Raw genomic sequence first — 17,245 nt, forward strand, 5'->3', positions numbered from 1 at the left:
AAAGTTTTGTAGAGAGATATTCTAAAGTGCTTACAAAGTTGCATATAATTGATTTTCCATATTTGATTTTTTCCTTGTAGATTTTGTGATACCAGAATATATTCAAGGGAAGTAAATTGTGTTGCAAGTCAAAAAGAATTTATACAAAAAGAAGGGTGATAAAATACTTCTTAGAACATAGTTTAAACATGTTTAAACATGACATAGTTTAAACATGTCAAAACTCAGCAAAATCAGATTTTCCACAAAGAATCATTACCTAATTTTGGAATATATTATGTACACATTGTGAAGTGTCTTGTTTTGCTTGACATATTTTGTTTAGTGTATTAGGGAACTCAGAATATTAGTAGAAAGAAAATGGAGGGAGTAGAAGAAAAAGTTATAATTGTTAATGGTTAGTCTGCAAAAGGGATGATTCATCCATTAATAATTAAGAATTAACTGTAATCATATTCAACACAGTTCTAACATATTATCTTCTTACCAAGTGGTAATCTGGCTCTACATAACTACAGAAGGTAAACCAACTTTAATGAATAATACTTTTCTTCTTCTGTGTTGAAAGAGTGTATAGATCAATAAATGAAGAACATGAAGTTTTGCAAACATAACATTTTATTAGCAAAAACATTAGCACTTGCAAATAGGATACACATTTTCTGGTTGAATTTTATATTATACAAGATTGACCCACGAATTTCCCCTTTGTTTCTTCTATATAATTGATTCTACTATATACTGGTAATTTTAATATAAAATAATTTAAAATAGATTAGACATAAAAACAGTTTGCTTATTTTTTCTAAACTGTTTGCACATATGTATTTGTGATAAACCTGAAACTCACACATATGTTTTCAGTTATTATGAATGAAAAATTTAACCTTGAACTATAGGGTGTTATGCTCATAAGAATATGGTAGGAATCTTCAATTTAGGTGATTATATACAAGCTCAATAAACTCACTAGTTGTTATATTCTGTATTAGAATCAATTTCCTAAAATGTATATCTTACTATCATATTTTATTAGTAAAAGTTCAATGTGTCTTGCCTACATTAAGAAGTTCCAGGATTAGCAGGCCTTTTAATTATATTTACTTATTTTTATTCTTTTCCATTATAGTTTATTACAAGATATTGAACATATTTCCCCATGCTATACATTAGGGCCTTGTAGTTTATCTATTTTGTACACAGTAGCTTGCATCTGCCAATCCCAAGCTCCTAATTTATCCCTTCCCCCACCCCACTCTCCCCTTTTGTAACCATAAGTTTGTTTTCTAGGTCTGTGAGTCTGTTTCCGTTTTGTATCATATTTTAGATTCCACATAAAAGTGATATCATATGATATTTGTCTTTCTCTGTTTAACTTACTTCACTTAGTATGATAATCTCTAGGTCCATCCATGTTGCTGCAAATGGCACTATTTTATTTTTAATGACTGAGTGATATTCCATTTTATATACCACATCTTTGTTATCCATTCATCTGTCAATAGACACTTAGGTTGCTTCCATGTCTTAGCTATTGTAAATAGTGCCACTGTGAACATTGGGTGCATGTATCTTTTCGAATTAGAGTTTTCTCCAGATACATGCCCAGGAGTGGCATTGTTGGATCATATGGTACCTCTATTTTTAGTTTTTTAAGGGACCTCCATACTGTTTTCCCTAGTGGCTGCACTAATTTACATTCCTACCAACAGTGTAGGAGGGTTCCCTTTTCTCCACACCCTCTCCAACATTTGTTATTTGTAGACTTTTGAATGATTGTCATTCTGAATGGTGTGAAGTGATACATAATTGTAGTTTTCATTTGTGTTTCTTTAATAATTAGCAATGTTGAGCATCTTTTCATGTGTTTTTTGGCCATCCGTATGTCTTCTTTGGAGAAATGTCTATTTAGGTCTTCTGCCCATTTTTTGATTGGGTTGTTTTTTGATTTTGTTGTCGTTGTTGTTATTGAGTTGTATGAGCTGTTTGTATATCTTGGAAATTAAGCCCTTGTCTGTTGCATTGTTTGCAAATATTTTCTCCCAGTACATAGGTTGTCTTTTCATTTGTTTATAGTTTCCTTCACTGTGCAAAAACCTATAAGTTTGATTAGGTCCTATTTGTTCATTCTTGCTTTTATTTATACTGCCTTTGGAGACTGACCTAAGAAAACTTTGCTACGAATTATGTCAGAGAATCTTTTGCCTATGTTCTCTTCTAGGAGTCTTATGGTGTCATGTTTTATATTTAAGTCTTAAAGCCATTTTGAGTTTATTTTTTGTGTGTGGTGTGAGGGAGTGTTCTAACTACACTGATTTACATGACGCTGTCTAGCTTTCTCAACACCAGTTGCCAAAGAGACTTTCTTTTCTCTATTATACATTCTTGCCTCCTTTGTCGAAGATTAATTGACGGTAGGTGTGGGAGCTTATTTCTGGGTTCTCTGTTCTGTTCCATTGATCTATATGTCTGTTTTTGTGCCAGTACCATGCTGTTTTGATTACTGTAGCTTTGTAGTCTTGTCTGAAGTCTGGGAGGGTTATGCTAGAAGGCCTTTTAAATTTGTCATCACAATTTACAAGTTTAACAGAGTCACAGTGGAACTTATGTTGCTTTGAAATGTGGAATTAAAGTTCTTACATTTACCTAGTACGTCTGTATTGGACATAGTCTATGCTACTATTAATTGGTATTTGTGTAGTTTGGTGCCTTGGCTCCTATAAGACAGCAACTGTGATAAAGTTTTCCTATTTGCCTAATTCTTCTTGTTATTATTTAATAAATGTTTTCCAGTGGATAATGTACAAAATAGCACTGACTAATAAAGGCATGTATGAGAAGGAAGAACTAGTATATTAATAAAAAGGGCATATTTTTAAAAAATCTTTAGGGGAAAATGTACATAGCAAACTATTAGAATTTTGATTATTTCCAATTATGTATCTTTTCACTTTTTAAGAAAAATATTATAACTATTATGACATATAGTGTTTTAAAAAGTTAAAATTTTTCTTTCACACCAGAGCCATGGATTTATAACCATATCACATTTGAGAAAAGGGAAGAAATCAAAAATATTATATAAAATGAGAGCTGTGTAAATATTTACAATGAAATAAATGACAGTAAATGAGTTGCAAAAAAAAAGTAGGAGATATCTTAAGGAGGAAAAATAAAACAATCAGATATTAATCTAAATACATATCTGAATAAATAGCAAGTGTGTGGTTATTATTTTGTTCACTCATCAATTTATTCTTCCATTTGCTCACATTTACTGAGTAGTTAATACACAGAGAACATTAGACTTGGTTCAACATAGGTTAACAATGAAGGCATCAAAATAAATGAATTGCAAGATTGCTGACTATAAACAATATGCACACATGGAAAAGTAAAAGGCAGTGATATATTTACAAACTATTTGCTTTAAAATTCTAAATAAAATAATTTGTAATTTATTCAAGCAAGTGGTGAGTACACTTGTACAATACTAGGTGCTAAAAAGATAAAAGCATAACCTGCCCCTCTCAGAGCCAACACAGTAGTGGATGTTATTAACTAAATTATTAATTCTATATACATATATATCTATGTGTATTTACACACATATACACATAGAGGTTCATATGAGAGCTTTTTACAAAGTGTAGTGTATAATCTGTTCCTTGTATGAAATGGTGGGGTATAAGTTGTTCAATACAAACTTCACAAAGGATCTTGTCATGTACGTGAGTCATGGGTGTTTATTAATGTATCAGGGACAGGAATAATGAAAGTTAATCTATCAAGGGCAAGAATGAGGGAAAACACGACTAAAGAATGAAATCATGGAGTTATATGGCATGTGGAGCTAAATATATATCTAATAAAATAATGCATTTCAGAAATAATAAAGAATATTTTGTAGTCAGATTGATTTGTATCAGATTCAGACAATGCATATGTGAAGTTAAATAGAATGATCTAAAGAACTGGACTGAGGACAATTAGTATAGAGCCCTGTTTCATTCACAAAAGTAGACTTTGTTTTCATTCAGAATTACTTAATAATTACGCCAGAGTTTTCTGCATAATCATCAGGTAGACTTGTAAAACTTTCTGCTTTTAGCAGTTTGTAAGTTGGTAAATGTGCAGACAATTGGAAGAATTACTGAGTTTAATTTTTCCCCCAAATTTTACTATATTTCAAATAATTCTAATCATCCTTTATAGATGAGTAGAACATTTTGATGAAAAGATTTAGAGAGCTAATGACTTGATTATGGGAAGTTATTTGATTTATTTAATTTAATGCCATTATGCATATAATATAAAAATAAATCATATTTTCTACATGACAAATCCTTAAATGCAATCTATTTGAATGCTTAATAATGTCACAACTAGAGCATGAATAGCAAATTATATAAATAATACATACCAGAAAATTGATAGCAGATACTGTGACTTGCCTGTTTCCAAATGCTAGAAAGCAGAAGAAGATGTTATGTAAGCACTCATTTTTTGGATTGGCAAACTATAGATATAATTCAGGAAAGGTTTATTGGATATCACTACCCTCTAATAAACAGTACTATGTGATATGTGATATGTACTATCTGACCTTTTGGAATGATACTTTTGCAATCTAAAGAGATGACAATATTTTGCTTTCTATGTATACTTATCTTCTAGTGACCTAATGATATTTAGAATATAAATGGAGTCTATTTATAATTTTTATTATTAAACTATTTGAAAACAGATTTAATATACCTTGTTTGTCATTTTAAAAGCATATTAGTATGACCTAGTGTGTAATTGCACTCAATAATATCTCTTCTTTTTAAATGTTCAACAATAAAAAGAAAAATGCTAATAATAGTAATTTTTATTTTTGCATTGATGTTTTGCAACAGGCAATATTTTAAGTGTTTTATATATTTTCACCATAAAAACAAACACATGAAGCAAATATTATTGTTCTCACCTTACAGTAAAAAATTATACTTTATATAACTTGCCAAATCATATAAAGAGTAATGAACAAAATGGAATTTGAAACAGAGTTCTAAATTCACCTTGTTTATAGAGGAGAATTTGGAATATACAAAAATAATGAAAAATAAAATTATCTAATAAGCTCATTATCTATATTAACAGTTGCATTTCTTCTAGTTTTATGTAAATTGCATTTATTTATATAAACACATCTACAAATAAAAATTAATGTAAATACTCATTTTGAATCAGGTTTTTTACATAAGAATATATTTAAAGACTTTTACGATATTATTAAATATTCGTGGTCAAAGGTATGATAGAAACTACATCACAATGTATAATGTGGCTAGTCTTAAAACATTAAATATTATCCAATTGCTGCATAATTAGAATTACTTTAATTTTATAAATAATAGTACTGTTTCAAACATCTTTCCATATAAATCTTTTATTTAAGTTCTATTTCCATGGGCTAGAAACTTAAGAGGGTAATATAGTTAAATTTTATATAAGTATTTATGCATGGATATATGTAAAACACGTACATGTATTGGAATTTTTTTAATAAAGTACATATATATTATTATAAAATAAAATATATTAATGGAGACATTTTTGAAAGACATAAAAGTGTAAAGGGAAAATAAAATTCATCCATGGAAAACCAGTTAATATTCAGATTTTTCCCTTTGGAAATATACATATTTGTTATATACTTTTACCATATTTGATAGAATTATTTTATAATCACTTAGTCCCTTAATATTATGTTATACACATTTTGCCATATAATTAAATATTTTTCTCTAGCTAAATCATAATAATTAGTTGGTATTCATCCCTATAGAGCATAATTTTTAAAAATTTGTATCTACTACTAGACTAAACTTCACTAATTCAACACTAGTTTTTAGTAATTTATATGGCAGGCTGTGTGACTGTGGATAAATTAATTATAAATAAACACAAATGCAGCCCTTATCTTAATAGAAATTATTTTCTGACAAGGAAACAAATACTCATCACACGCTAACAAATGAAAGCATGCAACTTTAATGTGTTACTGAGAAGGATCTATGCAATATTTAATATAAGAGCTAAAAAGAAAGATTTGTTGTAATCAGGGAGATCAGGGAGAACTTTGAGTACATGACTGAACTTTTATCTAAAAAAATGAATAGATATTAACACAGGGATGAGAGGGTTCAGAACATTTCATCAAGACTGTGAAGATATGCCTTGTTTCAATTTTTTCATGAGAAAAAATAATGATGTGGTATAAAGGTACTGGGCCAAAGAGTGTAATTTTAAAGTATTTTTATATTTATTTCCAAAAAAAGTTACAGATAATATAATTTGAAATAAACTTTCTAGAAAAAATGTTAGATACCATTAAAACCTTATATAATGTTTTTATAATTTGTATAATATTTCACATTTAGATAGGCAAAAATATAGGTCATTTTTCCTTGACTGTTTTTGATACTGAATATTTTTGTATTAAACTTCCTGAACATATACATTCCAGTTTATGGTTAATGGAATATTCCTGCCATTGGGCAGTCCAATTATGATAATATATTTTTCTTATTTATTTTAAATATTGTTCAAGTATGTAAAGTGACCTCCCTAATGGTATATGTGTTGGAAATACATACCAATATGTTGTTTTTCATTTAAGTACTTTGTGTGTGTAAATGTGCAAATGCTATTTATTTTGTGCAGTCAGATCTGTTGAGAATAGGGCTATAAAAAATGTGAAACTGTTAGTGTAGAGAATACAGAAAGAGGTGAAAAAAAAACCCAATTGATGTAAGGGGCAAAGCACAATGTAAATTATGACAACATAAAAATAACAGAAAATTAATTATCATATCTGTAGTAAGGACAAAATATCCTGAATTAAACACTTGAGTATGTAAGTCAAAAGAACATATACAAAGTGAAAGCACAGAAAAATATGATGAAAAAATTAAACATGCATAAAAAATACAACCACTGTTTCTTCTAATTGTGAGGATAAAATGAAGGAAGATTACATTGTAAGCATTCAGGTTTTAAAGAAAATTTTCAAGGGAAATAATTTAAAAATTGGCTCAACTATTCTACAACTCTTAAGTACCTGAACTTAATGCAGCATATAATTTGAGTACAGTGTTTTAATATAAAGGAATTTTTAACTTGTTTAATTAGTATGTTTGTTTCATTTTCCTTAAATATGATTATTTAATAAGATTATAACTACTTGGCTAAAAAAGCTCTGATATGTACTGGTTACTCTTTTGTCACTTTGTCATTGTCTTTTCTGTAATGTATTTTTACTTTTAAATTCAATAGTTATTTAGGAATAGGTTTTTAAGTATCTAGTTTTAAAATTTTTATTTAAAAATGTTTTATACTTATCTATGTTTTCAGGTTTAGTTCATCTCATCTAAAGATAATGTAGTTTGTACCGTTTTTTTCTTTTTTTTGGATTCCACATATAAGCCTATTTACAAAACAGAAATAGAGTCACAGATGTAGAAAACATACTTATGGTTACCTAGGGGGAATGTGGGGAGGGATAAATTGGAAAATTGGGATTGACATATATACACTACTATATATAAAATACATAACTAATAAGAACATACTGTATAGCACAGAGAATTCTACTCAATACTCTAATGACCTATAAGGGAATAGAGTCTAAAAAAGTGTGGATACAGGTATATGTATAACTGATTCACTTTGCTGCACAGCAGAAACTAACACAACATTGTAAATCAACTATACTTCAATAAAATTAATTAAAAAATAAAGATAGTGTAGTTTGTACTAGTTCTACTTTGAAGGAACAGCATTGGATTTTTACAATCTAATATATAATCAAAAATTTTACTCTATAAATTCTAATCAAAGAGTTATAAAAGGGGAAGAACAATCTTTAAAAATCTTAGGCAGAGATAATGAATGCAAGGATCGAACTTTTTGTAGCATTTATGCAGAAAAGTGAAATTCTAAGGAAAAAATAAAACCTAACAAATGTCATAATCACATGACAACTTAGATCCCATTATTTGCCTGCAATGTGGGCTAATTATCCTAGGCCCCTCACCACTATTGCTATAGACTGAATGGTGCCTCTCAACATTTAGATGTTGAAACCACAATCTTCAATATAATGGTGTTTAGAGATGGACCTTTGGGAAGTAATTAAGTTTAGATGAGGTCATGAGGTTAGGGCCCTTTTGATGGGAATTAGTGTCCTTAATAGAAGAGATGCCAGAGAGCTTGCTTTCTCTCTCTCCACCACGTGAGCACACAGTGAGAAGGGAGCAATCTGCAAGTCAGGAAGAGAGTCCCCACCAGGGAACCCAATCTGCCAGCACCTTGATCTTGGACTTCCCAGACTCCACAATTGTTCCAGTTATTTGCTGGTTGTGAGTGAACTGAATAAGAGATGTGCAGTTATCAACCACCATCAGATGTCACTGACCATGATGTGCATCCATTATTTATAGAGTGATATGTGGACTAAAGAGCTAGCTGCAATTGTGAAATTACAATTAGCGTATGTGGTAACTGAATTTGAAGCATGGTTTTAGGGGCTGGTATTATTTAAATAAACCATAAAAACTGAAATCCATGCATATCAGAGCCATGCAAAGCATGCAGTGCATGTATATGATATTCACCCTCCACTTGGAATAGGTATTGTAATGCTCTATATATTTTCACATTATTTGAGTCCTACTTACATCATATTCATTTAAGAGTCTTAAGCACAGTAAAATTAAACTTTCAGAGCCTTATTTTCCTAATATATAATGGGGAATATTAACACCTACATAATAATATTGTTTCTAATTACAAAAGAAATAGCAATTTTACAGTTCTTGACAAACAATAAGTGTTCCATAAATATTTTGCATATATGACACAGTTAACCTCTATTATTTTGTATCAGATATATGAATGTAGCATTTTTCAGAGGCTCCTCTTTTTAAACATACTATGGATAAAAAATATCTTTTAAAAAATTTTTCTGTTCATGTTCTAAACTTAGAAGGTACATCTTCTGTTAAAATATTTTTAAAAATCAGCTAGAGTTTTGTGAGATCAGGGAATTTTCTCCTTCAATATTCATAGTTAATTTGTTAGTATTTAGAAGAGTTAAAGTTCTGAACATTGCAATCATTTACTGTGATTGCTGAACTAGATTTGCTGATTTTGGCAAAAACCCTGAATAATGTAATTCTCTGTGTCAGTGCTTCAAGAAAAGATATTAATTTATTTTAATGTCTTTAAGATTTATGTTATTTTATAAAATCTAAAATAAAGCTTGAATACATCATTTATATCCATTTATTTTCAAACTTTATAAACTAGAAATAGACCACAAAAAATAACTCTCAGGGGCTTCCCTGGTGGCGCAGTGGTTGAGAGTCCGCCTGCCAATGCAGGGGACACGGGTTCGTGCCCCAGTCCGGGAAGATCCCACATGTTGCGGAGCGGCTAGGCCCTTGGGCCATGGCCTCTGGACCTGCATGTCCGGAGCCTGTGCTCTGCAACGGGAGAGGCCACAACAGTGAGAGGCCCGCGTACCGCAAAAAAACAAAAAACAAAAAACTCTCAGTTAAATATGAAATGTCAACACATAACAATAGGGCTCTGCTGTGTGTGCCTTGTGAGCTACAGTAAAAGCTGAGAAGAGAAAGGTCCACAGAAGATAAAAGAAATGTAATTCTTTGATCAGGACAGGTATGTTTCCCCCAAGATAAGGAGCTGAGGATTTAGATTTGGTTCCAGTGTGCAGTTCACTAAATTGCTTCATCTGAGTCAAGGGACAAGACATTTAATAAAGTTATAAATAGAGAACAATATGTCACAGGAAAAAAAAGCCTCTATTTTTTTCTTTTGAAGTTATATTTAAAATAATAATTTAATTATATTTTAAAAATCCTGATGGTTGTACATGATTATGTGATTATATGGCATATTTCTTTTTCATCTTTACTCTTTCATTTTACTGTCTGTCATTTTCAAGGTTTATAATCAACTTACATTTTTTGCTAGAGTTTCTATGGAAAGAAAATAAATCAAAATACGTCAGTCAAATTTGGTCTTTTAAGCCTACATAAAAATTTAATGGAGTATTATGAAAGCAATTTAAAATTGACATTATTTTCTTATTCCTCTATATGTGCCATGTCGTTCATTATCTCTATGTAGTTTAGAACAGAGTTTTGATGTTGGCAATTTAGTATGGGTATAGAAGAATAAATTCTACATACATGGTGGTGTATACCGTGGGTGATTAATGTAGTAGGCAATCCAAGAAGTGAATCCCCAATAAAAGGCACAACTCTACAAATAAAACACAATAAAAGTTAGGGAATATATATATATATATATATATATATATATATAATATATATATCACATCATTTGAAGTCACCCCACACATTTATATGCCACACTGCAGCATTTTGGTATAAAAAATGTTATAAATTTTCTAAGCTAGTGAAATGGAATGCTTCTTCATTCAGTAAAGTAGCATTTTAAAAGTACCTATTTGATATCACTAAGAAAATGCATTTCTTTGCTCAACACTTGTTAATATAAATGAGGATTTAGAGAAATGTAACAATATATTTTATGAAGATTTTTCAAGAATAGCTTTTGTCTATCAAGTAGTATATAGGAGTGAAGTAATAAAAATAATAAACAGCTATTTTCCAACAGTAAATGAGTAAAAGAATGAATTATTTAATCATTAGTAATAATGTTTCTTGATTGATTATAGAGGGAAATGGCCTCATTTTAGGTGTACTAGGCTATGTTGCTGATCTTACATGATGAATTTTAATAACTTCTCTCAAAAGAGAAGCTAGTCTAAATGATTTTTTGAGGTTTGTAAAAGTTCTAGAGTTTACTGTTTCATTATAATGACAACAATAGAATGTCTGCTTGTTGAAATTCTAAGAAAACAGATATTTGCTAAAACTCAGGAATATTTTAGTAAAGAAATAATTCATTCTGAAACTAAATTTTAAATTGGAAAAAAATTAAAATAAATTTTACTTTGAATTGGAAAACTGAATTACACCATGTTATCTAATGTACATTTCCATTTCAATGTTCCAGAACATTTCCCGTTTTCTTGATAGTTAATTGATGGTTAATAACATTTGTATTTACCATTTTGGGGAAGAGCAAAGATATTGTCATTACACTGACACCAATCACAATTATAGGGTGTAGCATCATCATTTTAATCACACAAATGTATATTTATAAGAGGGTTTATATATGAGATTCTTCCTCTTCAAGTGGCACTTAATCTGAATTCAGTGCTAAGTATTTCCAAAATTAAAGGTGCCTAAAAGTATGTAACTTGTAACGTAAGGTCATGCCAAATATTTTATGTAATGTTATCGGTTGAGGGCAGCTCCAATGAACTAGATCGCTCAGGAAATGGCATTTCAGGAGCGGAATGTTTAAGATATGCTGATAAAGCTGAATAGAAAAATCTAAGCTTGAGAGAAATAAACATGATTTAATGATGATGTAGATGATCCAATACATAAAATTTCTCAATAACAATTAAAATTACAAAACATATCAGTTCCCACCTTTATCAAATTTTTCAAAGGTGTATGTCCTGCGGAAACCTTGTGAACAAATAAGGTTTCCAAAAGGTATCGGATATAGTGTATACAATGACAGAAGCAGGCCAAGCTAGAAAGAAAATAAAACACAAACACATTAAATTCCCTTCCAAAAAATCTGGGTCACCTTATATATAAGATGTTTTAATTTTTTTTTTTTTTTTTTAGTTTACTACAACTTTCTTTTTCTTTTTTTCTTTTATTATTTTTTTATGTGGACCATTTTTAAAGTCTTTATTGACTTTGTTACAATATTGTTTCTGCTTTATGTTTTGGTTTTTTGGCCTCGAGGCATGTGGGAATCTCAGCTCCCTGGCCAGGGATTGAACCCACATCCCTTACATTGGAAGGCAAAGTCTTAACCATTGGACCACCAGGGAAGTCCCTTTTTCTTATTTTTGAAGTTACATCTTTTTTAAAATTAATTTTTACTGGAGTATAGTTGATTTACAATGTTGTGTTAGTTTCTGCTGTATAGCAAAGTGAATCAGTTATACATATACATATATTCACTGTTTTTTAGATTCCTTTCCCATATAGATCATTACAGAGTATTGAATAGAGTTCCCTGTGCTATACAGTAGGTTCTTATTAGTTATCTATTTTATACATAGTAGTGTGTATATGTCAATGCCAATCTTTCAATTTATCCTTCCCCCACTTTTCCCCCTTGGTAATCGTAAGTTTGTTTTCTCATCTGTGACTTTATTTCTGTTTTGTAAATAGGTTCATTTGTATGCTACAACTTTCTATTTATCAGGAAATATTGTTTCTGGTAACCAAAACACAAGTTTTTTTGATATTTTTATTTTCTAGAAAATTTCTAAATTTATTTAATAATAAAAGTACTGTAACAACAGTTTCTATAAATTTACTTCTGATGACTCTCAAAATATTTCATAACAACAGTCATTAACTGTATGTTTACATCTGCCCAAGGAATATATATATAAATATAATAATTGTAAATATGCTCATTTCAAAATGCCTTAAGACTGAAGCAGAAAATTTACAACTTTAAAAGTATTCAAAACATACTTACAATGCATTTGACATTTTATAATATCCAAAATACTTTTTTCATTGTCTGATTGTCCTTTAGCAAGTACCATAGACTGAAAAAGTTGGAATTTCCTTTCCTATGGAGTCAATGCAGCTTTTGTTTTGTTTAGTTTGTTTTATGTTTGGTCTTTGACTGCCTAACATATTGCAGTATTTTGTGTTGCTTTGTTTTTGTTGCTATTCTAACATATCACCTCTTCTTGTCATTTATATAACTAATATTTAAAAAGTAGATGTCAAATATGGTTTATAGAAATATGTTTTCTTGTTTATATTTAAAATATTTTCTATTAAAATATGCATCTATTTTATTATAAATAAACCTGTAAAACTTCAAAAACTATAATTGTTTTTCAAGAAAATCAATAAGGATCAAAGATCATATACTTAAATGTATAAAGGTTAAGCATAAAAATAAGCATTTCATTTACAATATGTAAAATCAAACATTGAGTCGACACTGTAAGTTTATATTAAACACAATGAATTAATGATTTCTGGTATTAATAAGAATGACTTTAGGGAAAACAAATAATTAATCAAACAAAAACAAACCAACCTGGCTAAATCATTAGGGAATAGATCATTATTCATTAATTCATAAAAATATAATTGTGCACCTATTATGGGAGAGACATGTTCTGTGTGATGTGTATATCTAAGAACAATAGACAAATTCTGAAAGAAGTGAGAAAACAAAGTGTAGATATTTGGGGACAGAGCTTTCTAGACAGTAAGAGAAGCAAAAACAAACATCCTGATATAGGAGGTTGCATGTGGGTTCAAAGGACTGGTAAGAGAATCAGCATCTCTCTTAACTTCTTGGTTCTTTTGAAGAATATTTATATAAATACTTGAGTAGTAGAATTTTCCATTTTGTAAGAAAGCAGAAAAATTATCTTATGCCCAGCAATGTAGCAGAGCACTGAATGAGAAATTTTAATTTAAACTATGATTAAATTAGTTCACATATTTAATTTATATTTCACGATTAGGGCATAGATATTAGCATAGCAGCTAGCTATGACTTAATATCTGGATATATACCACTTTGCACATTATTGGACTTTGTACTTACCAAGTTTGATTTCATTCCAAAATATTCTATTTAATTATGGTTGACCTCCCTTCAAACATCAACTCTTTCTCTTTCCAGTGCTAAACTAATTGAACATCCATAAATAGGCTTGGGTCTCTTTTTCCCAAATGTAATATTTGAAAATATCTTATGTTTCATCAAGTAAGTTTCAAGGTATGAGGACTGTGAAAAAAGACACTTTATAGAGCTGCAAGGGAGGCAGTGTACCAGGTTTCTGTTGAGGAAGAATATGAAGGCAATGCTCAGATAAAAGGTTGACAATATAAGAAATTTGCTAACAGTGGACTTTGAATTGCAGAGGGCACAGTGGAAGGATTCCAGGAGTTGAGAAGGGCTCAGGAAAGGCAACAAAAAGAAGATTTTAGAGTTTTTTTTAGATGGAGTGTGGTATATGAGGGATGACCTGACCTCTACTAGACACTCAAATTTCAAAAGTAGTTTGTGTGTTTGTGTGTATCTCCTCTGAATGATTTAATATAAACTTCACATATTTGCTCCTTAGGAAGAATGTGGAACAGATACATTTATCACTGAGAAGTTATAAAACATGCTGTGTTTGTGTTTAAGAATAATAACCAACTGTCGGTCAATTCCTTTGAGAATGCTGCTGGGGAAAAAAAAACGTGTTCTTTTTTCATGCTGTGATATATATCTGGTACACATTATATGTTTGATCTAAAAAATGAGGGCAATTACATTCACCTATGAACACTCCATCCCAGACTTTCTAAATGAATTTGGCATTCTCTTAACTTAAGAAAAAGAAAGGTAGACTTTAACATTCCAAAAGGCCCTGAGCAACTTGCCAGATACTGACCTGACTATGATCCCTGAGATCCAATCTCCCCTTGCTTCTCTGTGCCTCTACTCTCCTAGCTTTCTGTCTGCTCCTACAAAGCATCAAACTGCTATGTACCACAGATAATTTCCATATGAAGATTCCTCAGATTTACTAGTTAAAATCTGACACGTCCCTTCAGAAAACAAAGAAAAATGTTCAAACATAACTTTCATAGAAAAGCCCATTTCAGAACTCACATCCAGATCAGGTTCCTCTGTTTTTATACTCTAAAAGTGCCTAATATAAAATAAATTTTCATGTAACTGGTTCATGTATTTATTCATACAGAACATTACTATTGAGTATTTTTTATAAATCAGGTAATGTGTTAAGCAGCAAAATTGACTGAGCACCAAAAGACACCCGTTATAGAAATTAAACTCTATAGAGGGAAAGACACAAATGACTATGTAAATATATAATTTTAAAGTAATAAGCTGTATAAAGGAAAAACATTTTAGTAACGTATTTCTCATTGAAGGAATAGGAATGGCTAATACTAAGTAATATTGAGCTCTATTTGAAGTTTGAAAAAAATAAAGAAGAGGGAGGCAATGGAGGAAGAGGGATGGTGTGTAAGGGCATGGTAGGTGTCAGGACAAGGGTGGTAATTGTTGCTGGAGTACAGGATTAAGAATGAAGGAAAGACAAATCTGAGATGAGAAATCCAGGAGTCAAATTATTCTCTGTCTTCTAGCATCCTTATGACCTGAATTTTGCTTTTTAATTCACTTAGAGTTTAGTCATTTGCCCAGGTTCCTTTTTTTTTTTTTAACAGATTTCTAACTCTACATGTCAATGTAGCATCTTGAATGATTATTCTTTCTCTTTAATTTGTTATTTGATATGAAGAGAGAAAGAGAGAAGGAGACTATTTCTACAATACGTGAAGAACTGTAGTTATATATTCTGCTTTGATAACTGTCCTGGTTAAAAGTAAAATTTAATTTTGTAATTTTTAAAACCTTTTTCTTCCAGTTTATTAGTTCAGTCATTATTTCTTTTCTACGCAATGTTGCCCATGTTTTCAGGGAAGTATTAATATTTTGAGTCCTATATATGGCCTCTCAACTTTGTAATATTAAGCTTTTCTCTTGTTGATTGTGATCATTATTAACTGAAATTACCTCTGCTTTAAGGTATACTTAAAGTATTAAGTATATTAAGTAATAGTTCCTGTTTATAAACTTAAAAGTTGGCATGCATACATTACTTCTTGTTATCTAAAATATATTACCCTAAAATTCAATCCACTATAATTGTGTTTACAAAAAATATTTATTAGCATAATGTCTGTACTAGTTTGTCTCCTCCTTAATCTATATGTTCCATGTATATGTATTACTTACTGTACTACTGGGTGACGTAATCTTCTAGAGCTCTCTTTCATGTCATATATATATGGGATCCTCAAATAAAAGAGGAGATATATTAGCAGAGGTCCTGTGTATTCAGCCAAAAATACCTAAAAAAAGAAGGTGATTTAGATTAAACAGTACATTTTATAGATATGATTAAGATTTACTTAGGACCATAATAAGCATGTCCACAGACTTAGCCTGCTACGTAAATTGGTGAAATGGACAGGTGAGCATCTATTCTTGAAAAAGAACTAAATTAAGTGCTATCACAAATAGCAAGAAGTCTTCCTTGGAAGAATTAGCCAAGTGTTAAGGAAAAGGACAATCATAAATGGTTAATTTAACTAAAAATATTGAACATAATGATTTCTTCATAAATAGTACACTGGAATTTTTATTTAATCAAACAATCATAAATGCATTTCTCATGTCTCTCCAGCCCCATACAAATGAATCTTCTGTGTTAACTGTCTTTGTCATTGAATGGAATGGGAAATAGTTTCTCTTTCTTTCTTTTAATCTTTTTATGGCCATGTCATTTTGAACTCAATTGATTTGACACTTATTCAGATTGAAATAATTTACTTCTCATTTTTGGAAATTTTAGATTAATTCTAATGAGTCTGAGTGAGTAGTTTTATAAGATTGACTTCTGAATTCTGGAGCTAAGTGGCAACCATGTATGTGGAGAGAGATATCCAATCTACAGAGACACAATCATAAAAATTGGAAAGATAATTGAAAATGAGACCTTGTGATTGCAGAAAGATAATTGACTTGTTTTCTAATAGTTTTCTGAATCTGGTGACTGTCAATTATTTGGTTTTGTTTTGATGCTAAAACCAGGTTAAAGTCACATTCTGAAAATTTCAGGCAAAAAAGCAAAAATAATTTCCTCTATGGGTGTTCAAAGAGAAGAGAAAGAATACAAACATGACAATGATTAATTCGACTGCCGTTACTACTTTGCTTTGTCTTTGCCAATTTTTATCATTTTTCTAAGGTAGGAAACTTGAAGTTGTACATATTTTGCTCAAAAATACAGGTGTTCACATTGATTATTAATTATGCTCTTATCTCTGGTGAGAATTTTGTATAGCTACATGGTTAAAATATATGATATATGAACATACATATATAATTACATATATATGTATATATACATACGTGTAAATAGCTATTTATACATGCAGGTTTCTTCAGTTATACTTTTTCTAAATGATATTTATTATCTCATGAGGCA

The 17,245-nt window shown here is 30.1% G+C and overlaps 1 protein-coding gene across 1 annotated transcript in view; it reads right to left on the reverse strand.

The window, feature by feature from the left end:
* TECRL (trans-2,3-enoyl-CoA reductase like) overlaps positions 1-17,245 on the reverse strand; it is a 91,747-nt gene that overhangs the window by 15,842 nt on the left and 58,660 nt on the right. The window contains exons 5-8 of the mRNA XM_019928033.3: positions 15,991-16,106; positions 11,604-11,709; positions 10,263-10,335; positions 4,424-4,467 (exon numbers count right to left, since the gene is read on the reverse strand). Coding sequence (XP_019783592.2) covers positions 4,424-4,467; positions 10,263-10,335; positions 11,604-11,709; positions 15,991-16,106 — 339 coding nt within the window. The remainder of the gene's footprint in view (positions 1-4,423; positions 4,468-10,262; positions 10,336-11,603; positions 11,710-15,990; positions 16,107-17,245) is intronic.

Source organism: Tursiops truncatus, chromosome 5 (genome assembly GCF_011762595.2).
Source record: "Tursiops truncatus isolate mTurTru1 chromosome 5, mTurTru1.mat.Y, whole genome shotgun sequence".
Lineage (NCBI taxonomy): Eukaryota > Metazoa > Chordata > Mammalia > Artiodactyla > Delphinidae > Tursiops > Tursiops truncatus.